This window comes from Oratosquilla oratoria, chromosome 42 (assembly GCF_046742065.1).
Source record: "Oratosquilla oratoria isolate Oo_2021 chromosome 42, ASM4674206v1, whole genome shotgun sequence".
In the NCBI taxonomy this organism is placed as follows: Eukaryota; Metazoa; Arthropoda; class Malacostraca; order Stomatopoda; family Squillidae; genus Oratosquilla; species Oratosquilla oratoria.
In genome coordinates, this window is record NC_134818.1 from 17638650 (window position 1) to 17661149 (window position 22500).

A 22500-nucleotide genomic window follows, 5' to 3' on the forward strand; every position below is an offset into this window, starting at 1 on the left:
AAATTCATGTATTGTTTTTGCACACACCACTTTCTCATCTAACTTGTTCCAAATGTCTATTAATTGTGTGTGTGTGTGTGTGTGTGTGTGTGTGTGTGTGTGTGTGTGTGTGTGTGTGTGTGTGTGTGTGTGTGTGTGTGTGTGTGTGTGTGTGTAGTTCATCCTGTTCTGTGATCGACAACAATTACATTTTCAGCGAGATGCAAGAACTCATATAGTCCAATTTGTGCTTTGCAGTTTAAAAAGAAACCTTTGACGGCATGAGCGTGGCGCGAACTCGGTACCACAGCGTTAGAACTGGTGACACTAACAACTACACCACTGTTTGAGACTAACATTTACTTTAACCTCTCTCGACAATGAAAGCTTCACAAAGAAATTACGTCATTATTCCAGTATCACGCAAGCTCATTCCTCACTTCTTCCGTTTTCTATGAAGTAGATTAAGTTAGGAGCTACTGGGCAATGTAAACTTCATGTTGAATATCCGTGTTTGCGTGTTTCTGGAGTTTTACCGAAACGACCAAATACAAACTTGTCTATCAAAAAGAATGTGCATCTTCACATCAATGTTGAAAAATATACTTAACAAAACATTGATTTAGTATCATTACGTCCACATATCATCCCCATATACATTAGCCTGTAAGTGATGTTTGAAATTAAGATTAAGAAATGTGTTTCTAATTTTAATTTTGTAAAATAAAATTTTTAAGTAACACTCACCCAAGGAGTTCTTGGCCTAGGCTTTAGAAGCGACGTCACCTGAAAGTGTTACATCGAACAAGTCTGCTACAATGTGTAACTATATGTTTTGTATTGAACTTATAAAAGGATTATCACACTGAGCTATTTTTACCTCCCACATCCAACCTCCATTTGAATATCTAGAATATGACTTCGCTTGCATTAGTCTAGATTTCTCTAAGAACATTCCAACAGTATGTCTAACATTTGTATAGGTTTGCAATATCTCAGTCCATCAAATACCTTTCCTATGTACGACGGAAAGATAATTTGAAATTTAAAAAATGAGTAATTGTAACCGAAGTCATTTATAATTAAACGAACACACTCAACGGTCGGCGCTGGTGAAGCCCGTGGAAGCCCAGTGTGATAAGCCCTTAAATCGACCTTCACAATCTACTGACAATCTGCTATACCTTGTAGGCTTCAGCAAATACAATTAAAATTACAAGTCAGTAAGTAAATACTGGTCACGTAAAGGTAATTTCATCTGTAATTTGAACTGACACCCTAACATAAATACTAGATAATATAATTTTTCACGTTATATGTAGAGAAGACCACAAACAGTAAGACGAAAATAAAGTTAGCTGTGACAATATGGCAACACCACGTAAATGTCACATCTAAAATAAAGATCATGAAAATCTAGGAAACAATATATTACATTTATAATACCTAAATATCAGAATAGATTCTGTACCTATCAAACCAAGTGCATTTGTTTGTGTATCCTAATGTTTATGTTGTGCTTTTGTACTCACCATAGTTTCGTCGAAACTTCCTGTTGGTCGAAGATGATTTCATTTTTGATGTCTTCTTTGGTTGAGAGAAAAACCACTATATATCTTTTCGATCACTAAATGTATAAAAACCAGACTTTGTCCAGGCTTTAATTATTCCACAATCTTGTTTCCGATAATTTAAATTTAATGGTCTGCTATCTTAATTAAGTCACACAATGTCGAGCGTACTCACTTTTGAAGACGACTTTAAATCAAATGATCTGTGCTTGAAAAATATGCGAACACCCGAACAGGTGTAAATTTACTAATCGTCATGAAATTTATCTTAAATAGATAAAGAAACGAATGAACAATAAATTCAAATATAAATAGTTGAAATATAACTTTATTACTTATAATGAAGTATATAAAAAATAGCAAATATTGTTGGTAAAACTTGTAAACGGTTACGGTTTCGTAGGTGATACAAAGACGCCTGTTATTGGTTAAGAGCAGAGTCGTCTTTATTTCAGGACCAATCACATTGCTCATTTGAACTGGGTTTCAGTATCAAGTTTGCCTGTCTCTATAACCAATTTGAAATCTCAAAATAGCTGTCATTTGTACTACATTTGGAAGGATAATATTCTTCCTGAAAGTTTAAGAACAATGAAATAATAAAACATTTATAATGCTACGGCTCGTGTGGACACGAAGTGTTGATGACTTTGACAGCACTATCATAAAAAACGGACTATAACGCCTTTTACAGGTTGTGTTTCGGGTGTTGCCAGATGATATCAATCACTTAAACCAGCGCACCCAGTAGTTTGAATAGAACATATATATTTGTTTCATGTTAAGTGATATGCATGAGAATCCATGTTCGAGCTGACACCAATCCTTGACCCACGTAAGCCGGAACTGTAGCTCAGGATTTCTTTTCCATTCTTGAATGGTAGCACATACATTCACGGGGCAATGCAAAACCACAATCCTAATGAATAATTCGAGTTTTTGCTTTCACTGTATCGTATTTCTAAGCATCTTGTTTGTAATCTTTTACATGTATAGCGTAGGTTGGAGAAGATATTATGTATTAGTGTATTTCATTCACTGCAATATCTTCATTAGATAGAGACGCATACCAAACTTAAATTGAATTAAAGAATTAAGGAAAAGAACGAAACATTTCAAAACCACCAGATGAATCACTTTTGTTTCAGCGTTTATATGTGATTCACCTAGGTCTTTTGGATCATGTGTTGGACTCGTGATCGACAGCTATTTCCCTCCCGGAAGAGAGCTCAGAGCCCGTATGACCGATCTATGGGTAATGCTTTGACCTTTCACGCACACACACACCAAGCTCCCCGCCCACGAGAGTTGAAGTAACGATTCGAAGCGCAGCGATACTGAAATTATTTTCAGCCCTGGGCAGGATTCGAACGAACGTGTGTGTGTGTGTGTGTGTGTGTGTGTTTGTTTGTTTTGAATATGTTTTTTCCGATTGATCCTGGAAATATCGCTTACGTAAATGCAAATTAGATGACATTTATGAAATGGTTACAATTACCTTCACAATATACAATGCATTTAATTAATACAGAGGTGACCCTAATTTAAAGAGGATTGTCTGACACTGGCAAAAAAAGTATATATATGTATATATGCCTTGTGGCAACTGGTCTAGATAGTCTTAAACATCATGTTACAATGACGCTTCCCCTCAACCAACTAAAACTGTCTGGAATTAATGAGAAATAACTTTTCAAAATGGGTCATCATTTCGTTAGTATTAGATTTTCAGAAACTCAAAACAATATTGTCTATCCAATCATAGCGCAAATGGCAATTAATTGTTGCTCGCAGACTTGGTACCGAAACCCGGAAAGAACAAGCCCTATGACTGGTTGCCGAGTAAGAACGTCACTACTCTTAACCAATGAAAAACGTCCTTTCTTGCTCACCTGCTTTCCCAGCGCAGGTTGCCAGGCATTTGGGTTACGGTCACCATTGAAATTGTGTGTATGAGACTTAGGGATTTCAATATGACTGTCAATCCAGGCCATCTAAATTTACGTTAACGAATTTGTGGAATTAATTAAGGTTTTATATATTTAGTGATGAAAACGAAATTATTTTGTGCAGTGTTGTTGAAATGATCTTTAATCCAAAAACAAGACTGACGATGCTACGGTGAGTACAACTACTAAAGGCATGATGATGATACACATAGAAATGTATTTTAATCGGTTAAGGATGAGTGTCTATTAACTCTGTTTTGTGCACAGGTATTTTTGGTGTTTTTCAATTTACTTGTAAGGTAAATATTTCATGTTGATAAGTTAAAGTTTGGTATTTGCCTGATGCCATAATGTCTCGATCAGATACCGTTTTGTTTCGTCGTGCTGCTTACTACTTTATCATAACAGCCAGTTAAATATTTTTTCTTAAGGTGTGATACGTAATTCAGAGCCATTTATAAACAGCTTTACATGATGAGCATTTACTGACTGTATGCCTAAAGGCCCTGATTATAATAGCGGTTTGAACCGCGCAAAAACCACGGCGGTACCGCATAGTCAAGGAAAAACTGCGTGGTTGTATGTGAACGCCCCCATTGACTGACAGTATAATTGAACCATCGGGGTTCAAACCGCTAGTGTGAACAGGGCTTGAAAATAGCATCCTCGAATGTAGAGCCACAAACCACGCTTTCTACCACACCCTGGCTCCCTACATGCCCTTCTGGTCGCGAGCTGTGTAACAGACAGTGAAGTTCCAACAACTATAGTCACCCTTTATTATTTAATCTCTTTGTTAGGATCTTGGAGAATATATACATTTTATAAATTAATTGGTTAGTAGTTGCTATGGTCTTTCTGGTCTGACCAGATATGTTACCTTTATCATATATGGGAGTTACATTAGCCGCTTTCCATTCTAGAGGTATTGCAGGAATAATTCTTAAAGACACAAAGAAGGCAGACTGGAGTGAAAGATAATATATTGTGATGCCGGTAAAAGAAAATATGTGGAATTGGATAGGTAGGTTAGATCGAACGAATTATGATCGATGGAGCAAGTGTGTTACTGAGTGGATGCCACGAGATGAAAAGCGTGCAAGAGGGAGACTAGACAGAAGGTGGATATATGAAATAGAAATTTGTCTGAATGGTAAAGGTTGGCGCAGTCTTGTAAGTCATGGAATGGTATAAGAGAGGCCTTTGTTCAGCAGTGAACTCAAAATAGCTGATTGATCTCGTAAAAGGTCTTGTAACGGCAGCTGTTGAGAGAGTTAGTGTTTGAATATTTTTTTTTTTTTATCTCTTCCCCTGACTCCCCACTCTTGTTTGGTTTTGTAATTCTTAAATTGAAAATAGGATACATTTCCAGCTTCTGTACGAGGGTAACCATTATTAACATTATGGAGTAGGGTTGATTCTTTACCCCATTGACCTGCCGTATTCCATAAAGTCTCCTGTGGTGATAGCTTCCTCAAACACTGTAAACTACAGTAATTTGTCGTCAGAATTTTTAGGTGGATTTTTTTTTTCTTCGGAATTTATTTGTTAATCTTGAATGATCACCATAAGTTCTTTTAAGCTGGGGGAGGGGGGTCAATGGCTTTTCTTGTACGCGACGCATCTGTATTTACGTTTTAGCGGCCACGAGATGTATTGTCATTGGTTGAGGCACCATGATAAGCCAAGTTCTCATTGGCTGGAACCAACATCAAAAGATGTATGTAGAGATTGACGATTGTAAAATCCACCACTTACAATATTACGTTAGCACTGTCGGAGGCAGGTGTTTGAGTATAAGTTATAGCAGATCCTGTAGCCATTTGCAAAACTTGAGGTGGTAAACTAGTTACAATTTCCACGGCCTTGTCAGTTACAATGAAGTTTTGTGTATCCGCACCCTGTTACAGCGAACCTGAATGATGTCAAAATAACATTCTAAAACAGAAATATACTTACGTATAGTCATGATGACCAGGCTTCATGAATTAATCTGTATAACTCAAGTGCATCAGTGATATATTCTGAGAAACTACCGCATTCCCAGTCGACAGCGTTCACATAATTCAATGTTTAAGGGGTGACTAAAGTTATTGGATTTTCGCTGTCTGTTACAAAGCTCCCGACCACAAGGGTATGGTAAAACTGTGGATCGTATCTGTACATATCAATACTAAATAATGTCAGTAACTTGTGAAGGTCAGTTCTTATCATTAATACAAAACTTGAAGCTACATGTTCTAGCAGACTTGTTCAGTATAACACTTTTGCGACAAAGCTTACAATGTCAAGGTCAAGAGCTCCCTAAGTGATGTTACTTCAATTCTATTTTCCACGTTTCTTGTTCTTAATTTCAAATGTCACATAAATATTTATGTATCCAAGGGGAAATGAGGATATATAGTGTATAAATCCCATATTGCATTTATTTTTAATAGAAATTACAACAGTGATGTGTAGGGGAACGCAAGAAAGAACAATACGTACGAGGTCATTCTGTCGTGAATTTTGTAGTAATTGAGCAGATTAGTAGTAAGTGATGCCCACAAGCGGTGAGTAAACGTGTAGAATTATTATTCCAAAAATAGAAGACTCTCTCTTTCTTCTTCTCTCTCATGCACACACACTCACACACACACACACACACACACACACACACACACACACACACACACACACACACACACACACACACACACACACACACACACACATACATACACACACACACATACACACACACACATACACACACACATACACACACACACACACACACACACACACACACACACACACACACACACACACCTAGCACAAAGAAAAACACAAGAAAATTAGAAAGAATCCAAAGAGAAGAGCAGCGACAAAAATGGCAACCACACCATCAAACTTGAAATATGAACAAAGATTGGAGAAATTACACTTGCCAACACTAGAACAGAGAAGGGAAAGATGCGATTTGTTAACCATTTTCAGAATTATGAAAGGGATGGAAGTTCTCGATAGAGATGACCCATTAAAATGGGACAAGAGGGAAACAAGAGGACACGAAAAGAAACTAAAGAAAGACAATTACAAAAGAGACCTGAAAAGTAATAGCTTTCCACACAGAGTGATCGATGTCTGGAACAAATTGAACAGTGAAACAATGAATGCCAGAACTATACACGCTTTCAAGACAAAACTGGACGTGGAGAGATACGAAAACGGGTCACGAGCATAGCTCCCGTCCCATAAAATACAACTAGGTAAACACACACACACACACACGATGGCGCAGTGGTAGAGTTCCCGGCCGCCACTACGGCGGTCCGGGCTCTAATCCCGCCCAGGGCTCAAGTTGCGTGTGTATGTGCGTGTAAGGTCACAGCATTACCCATAGATCGGTCATATATAAGCTCTGAGCTCTCTTCCGGGAGGGAAATAGCTGTCGATCACGAGTCCAACACGTGACCCAAGGCCATGGGGAAACACGCACACAATATATATATATATATATATATATATATATAAACGCGCACACACACACACATACACAGACACGCACGCTCATACATACATGTGTGCGCGCACGTGCACACACACATACACATACACGTGTGTGTGTGTGTGTGTGTGTGTGTGTGTGTGTGTGTGTGCAAGTGTGTCTACGTGTGTGTATGCAATGACGTATGTGTGGATGTACGTTTTATACACGTGCTTGTGATAATATTGTGTGTGTGTGTGTGTGCACGTGGTTGCGGATACGCATGTGTGTGTGTGTATGTTTGCCTGTTGTTACGGATACTGTGTGTGTGCGCGTGTGTACAGCTGAGTGTACAGCTGTGTTATTCGGATGGTATGTGTGCAGCCGGATGAGCGTGTTGCGTGGGTATGTGCGCATGTTTGTGTTGCCTGTGGGAGAGTTAGGAAGGATAGGTGGGTGGGGAGGGAGGTAGAATGAGGTAGAGGGAACGATTCAAAATTTAATTAAAAACGAACTTAAGTTATAATTCATCACGCATGGCTTTTTTCTTTCTATGAACAATATCATAACAACGTTTATTATTAACACTGTTCTCCTTTAGTAAATGTTTCTTTTAACGGGACAAATTAACGCGGTGCACTTGAATGGAGACAGGGCTCAGTTTACCAATCAACAGTTTCCGAATAACCCGGAGTACCTCAAAAAGGGCACAGTAACGAAGTTGCCACATGTCTCCGCCGGGCGTAATTTGTCTCCAATTTCACCGAGCAAGTGGAACCGGAGTTCAAAAACTTGTTCAGTTGATATAGGATTTTGTGTATGTGTGTGTGTGCGTGTGCGGGCGCGCGTGTACAGAATTGCTGTGTACAGGAAAGGAGCAAACCTCGCGGTGTCCTGTCTATCATTCTCCAATTATCATACTTATGTGTGTGTGTGTGTGTGTGTGTGTGTGTGTGTGTGTGTGTGTGTGTGTGTGTGTGTGTGTGTGTGTGTGTGTGTGTGTGTGTGTGGGCGCGCGCGTGTGTGTATTCTAGTTTATTTTACGGGAAGAGGAGCTAGGCTCATGGGTGTCCCGTGTGTGTGTGTGTGTGTGTGTGTGCGCGCGCGCGCGTGTTTTTACCTTACCTTACCTTACCGTCGTGCCATATTCTCTTGGACTTCGGCAACCATGGAGCGCCACCGTTCACGGTCCCTAGTTACTTGTAACATCTGTGCTGGTTTGAGTTGTTTTCCCGTCGCCCTTATCAGCCCGTCCATATACTTCTCCCTCTGCTTTCCTCTTGCTCTCCTTCCCTCCACCATTCCCGTCATCACCACCTCTTCCAACCCTTCCCTCCTCATTATATGTCCTAAGAATCGCAACTGTCTTTTCCTTATTGTTGTCATCAATTCCCTATCTGTCTCCATTTCTCTCAATACTTCTTCATTTGTTTTCTTCGCTGTCCATGGTACTCTTAATACTCGTCTCCATATCCACATTTCTGCTGCTTCTAAGTTTTCCTGCAATTTTTTGCTGATTGTCCACGCTTCTGAACCATATAATAGTGTTGATCATATAAATGTTTTTACCTAACTAGTTGTATTCTACTGGAAGAGGAGCTATGCTCGTGAATCCCGTGTGTGTCTGTGTGTGTGTGTGTGTGTGTGTGTGTGTGCGTGTGCGTGCGCGCGCGCGCGTTTATTTACCTACCTAGTTGTATTCTACGGGAAGAGGAGTTATGCTTGTAGTGCCCCGTGTGTGTGTGTGTGTGTGTGTGTGTGTGTGTGTGTGTGTGTGTGTGTGTGTGTGTGTGTGTGTGTGTGTGTGTGTGTGTGTGTGTGTGTGTGTGTGTGTGTGTGTGTGTGTGTGTGCGCGCGCGCGCGAAGTAGTGGCAGCAGCTGTGAGTCGTGAGGGTTTGACGCGGAGCAGCTGCATATATTTATACCACTGATGCTAGTCACAACAAATGAAACCAGGTGTCAACGATGGGAATATATATATATATATATATATATATATATATATATATATATATATATATATATATATATATATTTATAACAATGTAAATGATAATAGTGACAACATTATGGTCAAGGAATAGATCTCTACTTAAAAAAAATGGTGACTATATTACACCAACCTGTTCTGCTGCCCTCTTTAAATACCTCCTTTACCACGTTTATGAATATATATCTTCCGTGTGATATTGCCCACACGGGTAAAAGCGATGGATATTTCCGATCCAACACTAAATTATGAAAACAACGAAGAGGTTAATTGATGGTGAAGAGGATTGCAACCCCCGTTTGCCCCCCTCTCCCTCCCTCCCGACGCCATCTTTGGTCACAAAATGGCAAAGAGGGGTCGGTGCGTGTGAGTTAAACCAGACAGATAATTAGACAGGGTAATTGTTAGGAAATTGACAGCCGAGGTGATAAAGTGAGACGAAATGGGACGGGGGTCAAACTGAGCGTTCAAATTGACAGGATAGGAAGCCACGACGAAATCAGCTCTCCTGTATAAATGTCTTTTATTCATTCATCTATGTAATTATTTATGTTTATCTAATTTGTTTGTTGATTCGGTTATACAGTTATTTAGCTTTTTTATTTTGTTATCAATCTATTTACGTCTTTGTTTATTAGTCTTTTTATCTACTTTGTTTTGTTCTATTATTTTTGTTTATATTGTGTATGTTTATTTTCATGTTCTGTTTATCTACATTTATTTTATTTTTCATTATTCATTAAACTCTATTCATTCATGTATATATTTATTTGTTCAATAGCTAATAGTCTATCAGTCTGTCTATTTGTCTGTCTGTATTTTTCGTGAGCTCAGAAAGGAACTAACTTCTCCACTTGTTCAATTTTTTATTGTTTACCTAATTGTTTAATAGCCAATAGTCTGTTAGTCTATTTTTCTCGAGTTCAGGAAAGAACGAATTTTTCCTCTGGTACCATCTTGAACCCTAAATACGATCAACGAAAGTATTATCCCATTGTCCTCAGTGTCGTTCTCACTCCGTCAAGTGGTCATGGACACGCGAAAGACAAATGTCCTCTTGGGGAGGACAGACTGAACGTTTAGATGACGTCCCATGTGGGCACTGAACCTCAATCAAATTCTTTGTGGGTCCAGGATTAAAAAAAAAATTTATTAATAAATAAATAAATAAATAAAAAAGGGGTGGGTGGGGAGGTGGAGTAGGTCGAGATTTTTTTTTAACTGAGGGAGCGCCTCGGAGAATGAAATCGCCTAGCGGCATGTGGAATCGAAGGAAAAGTACCACACAGTAGGAAAGGAGTCTATTTTTTCCTTCTAAGAAACCGGCGCCTAACTCCTGAAGATCAACGGTCTGCGAAGAATGACGTAGATTTGTATGCATTAGGGCGTTCTAGAGAGCCCGGGCAAGTAAATAGATATTGCTGCGGCAACGCCAGATAGGATTAGAATATATGATGATCGAGACTCCAAAAGATGCAACTTTCAAGCATCAAATAAATAAATGAATAAATAAATAGATAAATAAATTGAATAAATGAATAAACAAACCCTACGCAACGCTCAGCCAAGTTAGAACTAACCTGTAATATTAATAATATTTAATGTAATGTTAATAACATGTTGATAACAAAGTAAACAGACATTCCGCGCAGCAATTTTTTTTTCACAAAAGACGACAAAGTTGTTTCCCGATGGAGCCCAGAAGACCAACGCTCAGCTTCCGGGGCAAGACAATAGATTCGCTGCTCGCGGAACATCACAGAATCGATCCTCGGGCGTGTTATCGGCCCGGAAGCCTTTGATGGCGTAGGTACAGGCATACCATTGTAGCCCTTGTTACAGGTGTAATTGCCATCTCACGTGGATGGCAGAGCGGCTGGAACGTGAGGCGAGATGTGGCAACAATGAGCTGTCCGAATCTGATCATGTATCATATATCAAAATTATGCATATACGTAGTTCGTTGTTGTAGTATTAAAACTTTATATTTATCGTACTTGTCGCCAGGTCATTCTGCTCAACCCGAAGCCGCAAGGAAAAGGGTGATACAAATTTGCAAAACAAGTTATTTTTAGGATGAAATGAATACTGTATATAAAAACAAAATACTCAACATTAAAAAAAAGTCGTATAATGTTCCCATGTCATGCATCAGATCAATAGCCCGACATGAGTTTTAATTTTTCGGTATGATTAGGGCGCAAAAACTTTGAAATGGATATTTTCTTTTATTTAATTTGATTGGTCAAGGGAGAAAGTGGGCGTGGCTTATTTTGTCCGAGATAGCAGGATCCCATAGTCATTTACTTCATACTCACTAAAGGCCTGTCCAAACGATCGAGTATTGCCCGCGTGCACAAGCGAGCGGTTTGCCCGTTAATAAGTTTACCGCTTGTGCCCGCTAAAACACGGGCAAAGTGCCTGTGTTGGTTCTTTAACGAAAGCACCAGAGACTGCCCGTGACCGGTATTATTACGTCGCTGCCAGACACACGAGGCTTCCTATGGAGGCAAGGGGCAGAGGTTATCACTGTTCACTCAAGTCAGTCTAGTGTTTGACAGATATGTCTGTCTCTACTCCCGCTATAGATCAGTGGTTGAAACCTCATATTCTACAGTTAATAGAACTTTATCGGTGACCATACTTGTAGTTATCGTACCGCACACAATCTGCAGGTCCTGTCTGAACGACTACACGCTCTAGCTGTGCTCGGGTTTGATCGGGCCAGCTCGGCATCGTGTAGACAACACTACATTTGTACCTGTGAGCTTTGCTCGTTTGCGGGCAGTGCCCGTCGAGCTGTGGTCGATCGTCTGGACGGACCTTAAATCACCTTGGATTCGTTAGTGCTGTGTTGGTATTTGATATCAGCGTGATATTGCGCACAAGGACAGGAACGCTGGTACAATGCAGTGCACACCAACGCAACTCAAAGATGGCATAACTTGATGAATCAAAATAACAATCACCAACAAAATGGTCAGTGTAAACACCATGTGAGGATGGAACCTCTATTAAATGTACATCGTTTCGCTTGTTGAAGGTGTACTTGAAAAAAAAAAATCAACAAGTGAGACGATGTGCATTTAATAAAGGTTTCATCCTTATATGGTATCTACTCTGACCATGGCATAATTCATCATGCCATATATAAATAAAACTTTTTATTGCAAGTCAAAACTTGGTTGTCATCAGAGAGCACAATTTCGAGGAACTATATATTTAGTAGCTAACCTTTTATTCTGATTGGTCGCGCTGCCAGTCCATTGCAAACCGTTGCCTCCCTGTGGCATAGCTACGGTTGTTCTTTTACCTTCTGTTAGATTCTTTTTCTTTTTGATGCACTCTTTCTTCGATTTTGTTTTCTCCATATAATACAATGTGTATTTCATCCAAGAGGATTTGAAATTACCAACACTCCTAACCTTAGTAATAGTTCCAGAACTTGTTCTTTAAATTATTCAAATTTTGTTCCGTTTGTGAAATCTGGTACATTTCCTATATATATTTTTTGTAATAGAGCTTTTGTTATAACGAGGTTTGTTTGTCACAGGTGGATATCACAAAGGCCGCTGAAGGTACCAACCACCGCCATTACTTCTAACAGTACTTGTAACAACACTAATGATACTACAACTACTTTTATGACCACCACCATATGGAAACCACAAACTAAAAAAAAAAAAAAAAAAAAAAAAAAAATGGTCGCCTGTATTTTTTTTTCTTCAGTTTTCAGCAAATTACGTACTCGGCATTGAGTTTCATTAATGCCACGTTGTATTATCATCGGCAGAAGGTAGGGAGGTACTTAGAGTGAACTGCTTAAATGAAAAAGAAGGTAGGGAGGTACTCAGAGTGAACTGCTATGAGAAAGAAAAGGAGAATGAGTATAAGAAGACGCTGAGAGAGGAGTGGGAGGGAGTGAAGGATAGAGTAGAACTAGGAGTGGAGGAGGAATGGGGATGGTTCCAGGAGGGAATCATAAGGTGTGCAAAGATAGTGTGTGGAACAAGGAGGGCGGGAGGAAATGGAAGAAAGGGTGGCGAGTGGTGGGATGAGGAAGCAAAGAAGGGTGTAGATGAGAAGAGACAGGCATTCATAGATTGGCTACAAATTAGGACGAGGGAATCGTATGATAGGTACAAAGTAAAGAGAAGGGAAGTTAAGCATAAAATAAAGGAAGCAAAGAGGAGAGTAGATGTGAAATAGGGTAAGAGTATGACAGAAAATTTTGAAGGTAATAAAAAGATGTTTTGGAAAGAAATTTAGAGAGGAAGAGGAGGTGAATCAGGTAGAGAAGAAAAGGTAAAAGGTGTAGATGGAGAGATGATAATGGAAGAGAAGGCAATGAGAGGAAGGTGGGCAGAGTATTTTAGGGAGTTGCTAAATGTGAAGGAGGATAGGGAGGGAAAGGTAGTTGCAGTGGGAAGCGCTAAGAAAATGAGTGATGAGTGAGGAAAATGGAGGAGAAATAGGGAAGGATGAAGTGAAGGCAGCTGTTATGATGAGAGCAGGTAAGGCACCTGGGTTGGATGGATGCCATGCAGAATGTCTGAAGAAAGGAGGTACAGTTATGGTGGACTGGCTGGTGAGGTTATTTAATGTTTGTTTAAGAGAGGGTAGAGTGCCGGAGGACTGGAGGAGTGCCTGTATAGTTCCGCTTTACAAGGGGAAGGGGGACAAGTGTGAGTGTAGTAGTTTCAGAGGGATCAGCTTGTGTGTAGTTGGGAAGGCTTATGGGAGGGTCTTGATTGAGAGAATTAGGAGAGGAACAGAGGGAGTAATTGGTGAGGAACACCGTGGTTTTAGGACAGGTAGGGGTTGTATAGATCAGATTTTTGTGGTAAGACAGATATGTGAGAAAGCTATAGGAAAAGGTAAGGATGTTTTTTGGGCTTTTATGGATCTGGAAAAGGCTTACGACAGGATAGACAGGAAGGCACTGTGGGAGGTATTGCAGATATATGGGATAGGAGGAAAGCTGTTAAGAGCAGTCAAAAGTTTTTACGAGAGTAGTAGAGCTTGTGTTGGATTAGAATGGAGAGAGTGAATGGTTTGAGGTATAGGTGGGACTTCGTCAAGGATGCGTTATGTCGTCCTAGCTGTTCAATCTACAGTATATATGGATGGGGTGGTGCTAGAGGTGAATGCAAGGGTAGTGGGTCAAGGGTTGGAGATGGTTAAAGAAAATGGAGAAAAGTGGGAAATAAGCCAGTTGTTGTTTGCTGACGACACTGCGCTTGTAGCAGGATCGGAGGAGGGATTGAGGAAGTTAGTGACAGTTTGAGAAGGTGTGTGAAAGAAGGAAGCTGAAGATAAATGTGGGCAAAAGTAAGGTGATGAGATGTACAAGGGGAGAGAGTGACAGCAGGCTGGAAGTGAGCATTAAGGGTGAGAGACTGGAGGAAGTGGATAGTTTTAGATACTTGGGTGCGAATGTGATAGGAAAGGGAGGAGTGGGGGTGGAGGTAGAATGTAGATTGAGAGAAGCGAGTAAATGTGTTGGATTGAAAAGTGTAATGAGGAATAGACATCTGGGAATGGATGCTTAGAGGAGGTTATATGAAGGAGTGATTGTGCCAACAGCACTGTACGGGGCAGAAACATGGAACATAAGAGAGGAAGAGAGGAGTTTGAATGTGTTTGAGATTAAATGTCTGAGAAGTATGATGGGGGTTACTAGGCCACATAGAGTGAGAAATGAGGAGGTGAGGAGGAGAACAGGGGTGGAAAGGGAACTGGGAGATAGGGTTGATGAAAGAGTATTAGGATGGTTTGGACACATGGAAAGAATGAGTAAAGAAAGATTAGTCAAAGAGGTATGGAAGGCAGAGGTGGAAGCAGTGAATATGAGAGGGCGTCCTAGGATGAGATGGATGGATGGGGTGAAAGGGGCATTACAAAAGAGAGGAATGTCTGTTGAGGAAGGACGGGAATGGACAGAAGATAGGGGTGAATGAAGAAGGGTTGTGTATGGATGATGCTGTGATGCATGAGGGGGAGTGGGTGGGGGATGAGGGGTGAGGAAGTATGTATGAGAAAAAAATTGACGCAGCCCGAAGGGATTTCTCCCCCATCTTCTTCTTTTCTGCATGAGGGGACGGAGAGGGGGGGTCGCCGAATTTAATGAAGCGGCCTTGCTGTGGATGTGCTGTGTCTTGCGACACTGCTTCTGACCCAGGGCAGTGGACAGGATGCAGGGATGACCCGTCATCCAGGAGATGCCAAGGTAGGAGGGAGGGAGGAGGGTGGAGTGGAGTGGAATATATAGGGAATGGAATGGTTGGGAGTGGTTTCTATGCCTTTTTCTTTTTGGCTACCCCCCCGTGTAAGGGGAAAAATCCTTTGGTATATGTATGTATGTATGTATGTATGTATTATCATCAACAGTTTTTTTTTAATAAATGGAAAGGATGGCAAAAGATAAAAACACAATAAAAGAAAAGTTAGAAGCAGAACTGGGGAGAGGAAACAGTGGTTGTATGCAAAGAGGCTCCTGGGGATTAGGATTTGTCGTAGTGTGCGGAGCTTCCATTTTTCAAATTCTCTTTCAATAGAAATTTGGGATTAAAGTTATATATACCTCAATACCATCTCATTCAACAATGTATATACTTTACAAAATACATTGGCAGAGAGACTAAAACAATTGCAAAGAAGATTAATCATTAAATATTAGATGTTATGTATTAAATATTAAATTTCTCAGTGACGTAGTTCTGAATCCTATATAATAAGATTGATATGAAAATAAGCATATAAACACAGACTAAGAACTATCTTTGGTGGGTTGTTTTTTTCTTTTTCTTTCTTTTTTCCGAATCGGTGGAGGAAGAGTGTTTTGTTTTATGACTTGGAAATCGGAAGGCGAAAACAGGATTCTGTGAATATGCAGGAAAAGCTTTTGGACTACGCAGCTGTGTGGAGGAAGACGGGAAGATGGCGAAGACGTTTCGAGTGAAGAAGGAGAAACAGGAGAGGAAGAGGAGAGTGCATTCGACCTTGCACAAAAGAAAGGAAAGAGGATAGTTAAGAGCTGCTCACGAAGGAGAAAGAAGAAGAGGAGGAGGAGGAGGAAGAAGAGGAACAAAAGGAGGAGGAGAAGGAAGAAGAGGTGGAGGAGGAGGAAGAAAAGTAAAAGGCAGAGAAGGAAGGAGAGGAAAATGAAGAAGTAAAACAAATGAAAAGAAGAAGAAAGAATCGAAGAAAAAAGAAATACAAGTAAAATAAATCAATAAAAACGAAGGACGAGAAGAAGAGGATAAAAATCTGAAAACAAATCGAAGAACAGAGAAGAAAAAACATTAGAAGCAGAACTATGATGAAAAAAACAGAAGAGGTTGATAAAGAACTGTAAGAAGAACTTTAAAAAGAAGAAACAATGATTATTGAAAGACTAAAAAATGTGATACAGGGTGGAAAAAGAATAATCATTAGAAGAAAACTTCAAGAAGTAAAAAAAAAATAGAAAAGAGAATCATGAGAAGAGGAACAAGAACCACCACCTTCACTTCCACCACCATAAGAAGACGAAGAACACGAGAAGAAAAACCACCATAAGAAAATACAGAAACAAAAAGAACTTAGAGAAGAAGAAGAAGAAGAACTACTATGAGAAAAGAAAGAGCTACGAGGAAAAACGTTAAAGGAATTTTTCGCAAGATTCCTAAAGGAAGTAAAGCTCCCTGAAGAGGTGTTGTGGGCCCGATTGAGGGTACTTAGGCGGAGCTAGAAGTAGCAAACTTGGGAGGCATGAGCGGGTTGAAGAAGAGAACCTTAATCCCTCCCATAGCAAGGGTCGCTATTCCTTTTATTCTGCCTGCCGCCAGACTATTTTATTCATCTCTTGGCTTTCGTAATGGAAAGGGATATATTTCTGAGTACACAACGAAAGGGGAACATTACCTCTGTCTCTCTGGAGGATTGGGTTAGAAAGTGGTTTTATGGTTTTGATTGAGAAAGATAGTGTGTGGTTTCTGGTGATAGCAGATATAGGAGAATACAATACTGTTGGGAAAAGGGGAGCTGAGGCTGGTGATATGCAAGAAATAGAATTGAGTTTTGTGAGGATTTGGAGTAGGGGAATAGAACAATTGTGTTTCGAAATAGAATTTCAAAAGGGTTGTGGTAGAATTTTGACTGAAAAGGAAAACATGAAGCTGTTATTTTTGAGGAATGTGAACTGATACCGCGGAGTTATTTTTGTAAAAGGAATATATTGTACTGTGCATGTATCATGTTGATAAAATAAGCTGGATAACATTTTGGACTTGGACTATATGGTTCTACATTTTTTTCAGAATTGTGTGATTCCATTTTACTTATATATATTGAATGAGACGGGAACTATGATCGCGCCTCTTTGTTTGGAAATATGTTTTTCAGTGCAGTTTTTGGGAAAGAAAATACCCCATTCACGCCGTGTTACGCAGTGAGAGAAAAGCAATATCAGAAGTGTTGACGCAAATATACCAAAGAGACAATGTCTATAAAAGTACAATTCACGAACAAACACTATTTCGACCAACCGAGATACAACAGCCCTAGTCTCCGTGCTTGAGCGACAGGGTTCGAAAAGTGCCAAATTAATAATAATTCAAAAAGATTTTTTTTTCGTTCTTTATTTCCACTTCATGCAAGGAAGAACTCCGTTAAGAAGAACCAAGAGCTGATTTCCATCCCCCGCCACCAACATGGCTATCTTGACATCATGTTGTTGCTGGAGTTCAGTGCGGCGGGGGTCCTTTGCTTGTGCCATCTACACCATTGTAAGTACTCTCAAACTAATCTGTTCTCTTTTGGAAAAAGGAATTAACACGGTGTTCCTGGCCTGCAAAGGGTTAGTATGGAAAGGTAATTGTTGCCGCCCTCTTCGAGACCGGCAGGATTTTTATCTATTCATGTATTCATTTGTATTTATATTTTTTCGTCGTTGCAGTCTATAAAGATCTTTGGGGTAACCAAACGAAGACATTTAGGTGTCTTTGAGTAAAAAAAAAAATATATATATATATATATATATATATATTAAATGAATAAAAAAATTAATGTCTTCTCTAGCGTTCATAAGACTAGGATTCTTTGACATGCAGTTCCGAATGAAACTCCACAAATAAAAATAACATGCCATTATCTTTATTCATATGTTTTTTAACTATGCTAGTTATTTCTAGTTCGTTAACTTGCAAATAAGCATCAGTACCCTAATTTTGACGGCAACAAACCATAAACAAACCTACAGCTGGTAACATGTTGAGTGTGCTGTAAATTGATGGTCAAAAACAAATTGCTTTCATTAATGAACCTTTTCAATGAATTTAAAGATTTCAGTATTATTCTTTTTGAATCGTTGGTAAAAAAGAGATGATAATAAAAACACGTTTTTCTCTGATGCAAAACTAGTTCAGATTGTTGGCTCAGTTGGCTGGGTACATAACTGGGATACCCCGAGTAAACAATATCCCATTTAATTCTTATTTACTTCAAACTATTTTATTCAGCCATGAAGAACCAAACACTCGAAGAGGGTTAAAAAAACGGGATTAAACAACCCGTTTAACTCCGGAATAGACAACTTCGGTGATTTTCTTCTGGTTGAAGACAGACAATTTTATTCAAATAATGAGAGCTCCCCCCCCCCATCCACCCGATCTAAGAAAGAACTCTGTGTGTGAAGCTCCTCAAGATAGGATCTTCCTCGTGTGTCCTGGTCTCGCAGTAGCACGACTCGAACTCACCACAAACTCGGCCACGAAGCCTCAACCCTATGCGGCGCTGTTGTTACTAGAACGCCTTCTCCTCCACTTTCCGTTCTCCTTCTACACGCTTCCTTTCTTCTCCTCCTCCTCCTCCTCCATCTTCTCTACCTCCATCTTCCCCACTTCCCCTCCTCCACCTCCTCCATCTTCTCCACCTCCATCTTCCCTACCTCCCCTCCTCCTCCTCCTCCTCCTCCTCCTCCTCCTCCTCCTCCTCCTCCTCCATCTTCTCCACCTCCATCTTCTCCACCTCCATCTTCTCCACCTCCATCTTCCCCACCTCCCCTCCTCCACCTCCTCCTCCATCTCCTCCTCCTCCTCCTCCTTCACCTACTCTTTCATCCTCTCCATCTCCTTCTTCTACTCCTCCATCTCCTCCATTTTTTCCTCCACCTATTCCTTCTACTCGTCCTTGCCCTTCTCCTACTTCATATTGCCCTCTACCTTCCTCTTCTTCAATCCTCTTCTACTCATTCTCGTCCTTCTTCCCTTCCTCCACCTCCTCATTGTTGTTCTTCTCCTCCTCCTCATCTTCTTCCTTCTCTTCTTTTTCCTCCTCCCCCTCCACGTCCTCGCTTTCCTCCTCCTCACCTCTCACTACATCGCTCCCTCCATCTCTCGCTCCCTCCCTCCATCCTGCCTCCTTCTCCTCCTCCAAAAACAATCTCGCTCTTCACCGGCTGCAGCAGATAATCGGGAGAGGCTTCTCGCGCACCTCCCGACTCCCTTCGGCTGAATGAAAAACCAGAGGAAGTCTTGCACCTCTGCCGCATGTTGCTGAGCAAAAGCGATGGGTGATCTAGAGGCTCGGTGAGGATTGGGGGGGGGGGTATGCCAAGGCCCATCTTCCCCCCAAAGTGTCGAGGTGAGCATGGGACGTGCGGATGCGTAGCCGAAGAAAAAATACCCTCGGACCCTCATCCAGGGTCTCCCAGAAGGCTCCCCCGTCCGACTTGATCTGTCCGCAGTACCGTGTTAGAGACTGCAACTAACAAACAAATTGATCACATCTATTATATGTATAACATTGTTCCCGCTTTTTTTTTTGTCTTGTTTTATTTTATTCGTAAACAATATGGTACAAGTTTAATAACCCTCCCAGTCATAGCCCCCCCCCCCAAAAAAAAAAAAAAAATCCTTTGAGAAAATTTGATCAGGAATAGCAAAGAAATAAGTTCAAAGTGGTGATGATGATGATGATGATGATGATGATGATGAGAAAGGACCTGACTTATTGTACCGAACTCCTTGATTACAAATAAAATAAATAAATAAATAAATAAATAAAAAGCGCCAAGAAAGTGAGAACATTTAATTTTCATCTATAGCAGAATTTAACAACAAGTTTATTAATTTCATGAAAATTCAAAAGAACGTTAATGAAGGAGACACACGCAACTTACAGACATTAGAAAAAATCACACGGGATATACATACATTAAACACAATTTCCTTATAAAAGGGGCGGGCAAGACAAGCCACGTAGTTCATCACCATAAACAAATAAAAACTAACCAACCACACTGGACTATAATGAAATACAATTAGCGTTCCACGTTGTCGTGATGTCTTGTGGGATGTATTAAGGTCATTTACTTGCAAGTTTATGATGGAGTGTCTCTAGTTTATCATCACAGATCCCAGTATAAGCCCCCCAAGATGAGTTCCTTAACTCTGGATTTATGTTTCCTTTTCTAAGAGGTCTTTGGTCAGTGCTGTTTTCTTGACGGACTCTTAGCGATTTTCACGAGAGCTCTTTTGGACGTGACAAGGAAACCATCTGGACATTTTTGTTGTTGTCGCCTCATCGTGTTTGTACAAGTGTACGTGGATGTGTGTGTGTGTATGTATGCATATGTGCATTTGTATGTGTATCCATATGCTTATGCGCATGTGCTTGTGTATTTGTATGCATATGCACGTACACATACATAAGTATATATATCTATATACATCGTGTGTGTGTGTGTGTGTATACGTGTGTGTGTGTGTGTGTGTGTGTGTGTGTGTGTGTGTGTGTGTGTGTGTGTGTGTGTGTGTGTTTGTTCTTTACAAATGTAAGCACACAAGGCCCATTATCTATCCATCACGAATCCACATTGTTAATCTGATTCCGATTCGGTTTTTTTTACTCCTTATGGTCCATCCATTTGCCTGCGACTGCCTTCCATAATGATTTGCATATTGTGTTTGCCAATGGCAGTGATCTGAAATTGAAAGGCTTCTCCACGAATCCTCTCCTACAAATGGGAATCATGTTAACTCTATTGAAACGAGATTTTGCTTTTGATTGGCGTGGTCTTGCGTATTACAATGTTGGGATGCCTGGCTGAGATACTTAGACAGCCCCTCTTGTGTCGGTCATGTTGATTCTTTAACTTCTTTTTTACATTGTAAAAATATTTTATTGTATATTTCACTTTCATTCACTCTTAATCACTCACACTCCCTCACACTCTCTCCCTCACACTCTCTCCCTCACACTCTCTCGCACACATTGTCTCACACACACTCTCTCACACACACTCTCTCACACACACTCTCTCACACACACTCTCTCACACACTCACACACACACTCACACACACACATTCTCTCTCTCTCTCTCTCTCTCTCTCTCTCTCTCTCTCTCTCTCTCTCTCTCTCTCTCTCTCTCTCTCTCTCTCTCTCTCTCTCTCTCTCTCTCTCTCGCTCTCTCTTCCTAGCTCTCTCTCCCTCTATCTCTTTCTTTCTCTCTCCCTCTCTTTATTTCTCTATATGTATGTACGTGCGGATGTGGGTGTGTGCAAGCGCTGTGGAGGACAAGATGAAGGAGGAGAAAGAAGGACGAGGACGAGGAGTAGGAGGAGTAGGTGGAGAAAAAAATGTAGGAGCAGTTGGAGGCGTAGCAGATGGAGAAGATGGAAGAGGAAGTGGTGGTGGAGGAGGGGGAGGAGGAGGAAGAGGAAGAGAAGGATGTGGAGGTGAAGATGGAAGAGGAGGAGGAGAAAAGAAGTGAGTAGAAGGAGAAAGGAAGTGAGTAGAAGGAAACGGAAACGTGATAGCATTCAATCAATCAATCGGTCAGCAATTTTGAATCCACTGCTAAACGAAGGTTTTTTCATACCATTCAGTGACTCGCACGACTGCGTCAACCTCTGCCATGTCACTCCTGCAAACTTCTCTATTCCATCTTTCCACCTTTTCTCTGGTCTCCCTCTTGTGCGCTTCCCAGGTCGCCGCGTCCATCTAGTAACACACTTGCTCCATTGCTCATCATTCGTTCGCGTTAACTTTCCTCCTTAATTCCACTTCCTCTCTTTTACTGCCTCCACAATATACAGGGTGCGGCAGAAATACCTCCATCTTAGAGGTTAAATAAATAAATACACAAATACAATAAATAACTAAAAATAAACAAATAAAATAAATAAGATTATTGCATTTATTTTTTTATATCATTGTCACTTGCCAGTTCATTAGCAACACATGGACGGAAGTTTAAAATGTGAGAAGTATTTCTGCCGGACCCTGTATTTTATTCTGTTCTGCTCTCTCACCAAACTTACTTTCCTGTCTCTCAGCGTTGTTCTCAACATTGATCTCTCCATTCTCCTCTGTGCACTCCTTAGCTTGGTCACCATCCCCTTCGTTAGTTTTCAAATTCTACTTCCGTATTTAATGGCTGGCATTATACATTGATTGTATACATTGATTGTAGACTTTGCGTTTCAAATATAAAAGTAGAAAATAGTGTGGTAATGAATATAGTGCGGCAGAATTACTTGTCATATTTTTCATGAAA

General features: G+C 40.4%; 1 protein-coding gene across 2 annotated transcripts in view; it reads left to right on the forward strand.

Moving 5' to 3' along the window:
• Positions 1 to 22500, forward strand: part of LOC143021735 (uncharacterized) — a 679768-nt gene that overhangs the window by 42425 nt on the left and 614843 nt on the right. Inside the window, exons 1-2 of one of the 2 annotated variants that reach the window (XM_076179422.1) lie at positions 3494 to 3671; positions 17259 to 17726. In XM_076179422.1, the coding sequence (XP_076035537.1) occupies positions 17652 to 17726 (75 nt within the window). In that variant the 5' untranslated portion in view covers positions 3494 to 3671; positions 17259 to 17651. Of the gene's footprint in view, positions 1 to 3493; positions 3672 to 17258; positions 17727 to 22500 lie in introns of those variants that run through there. The other variant, XM_076179421.1, reaches the window with a different exon arrangement.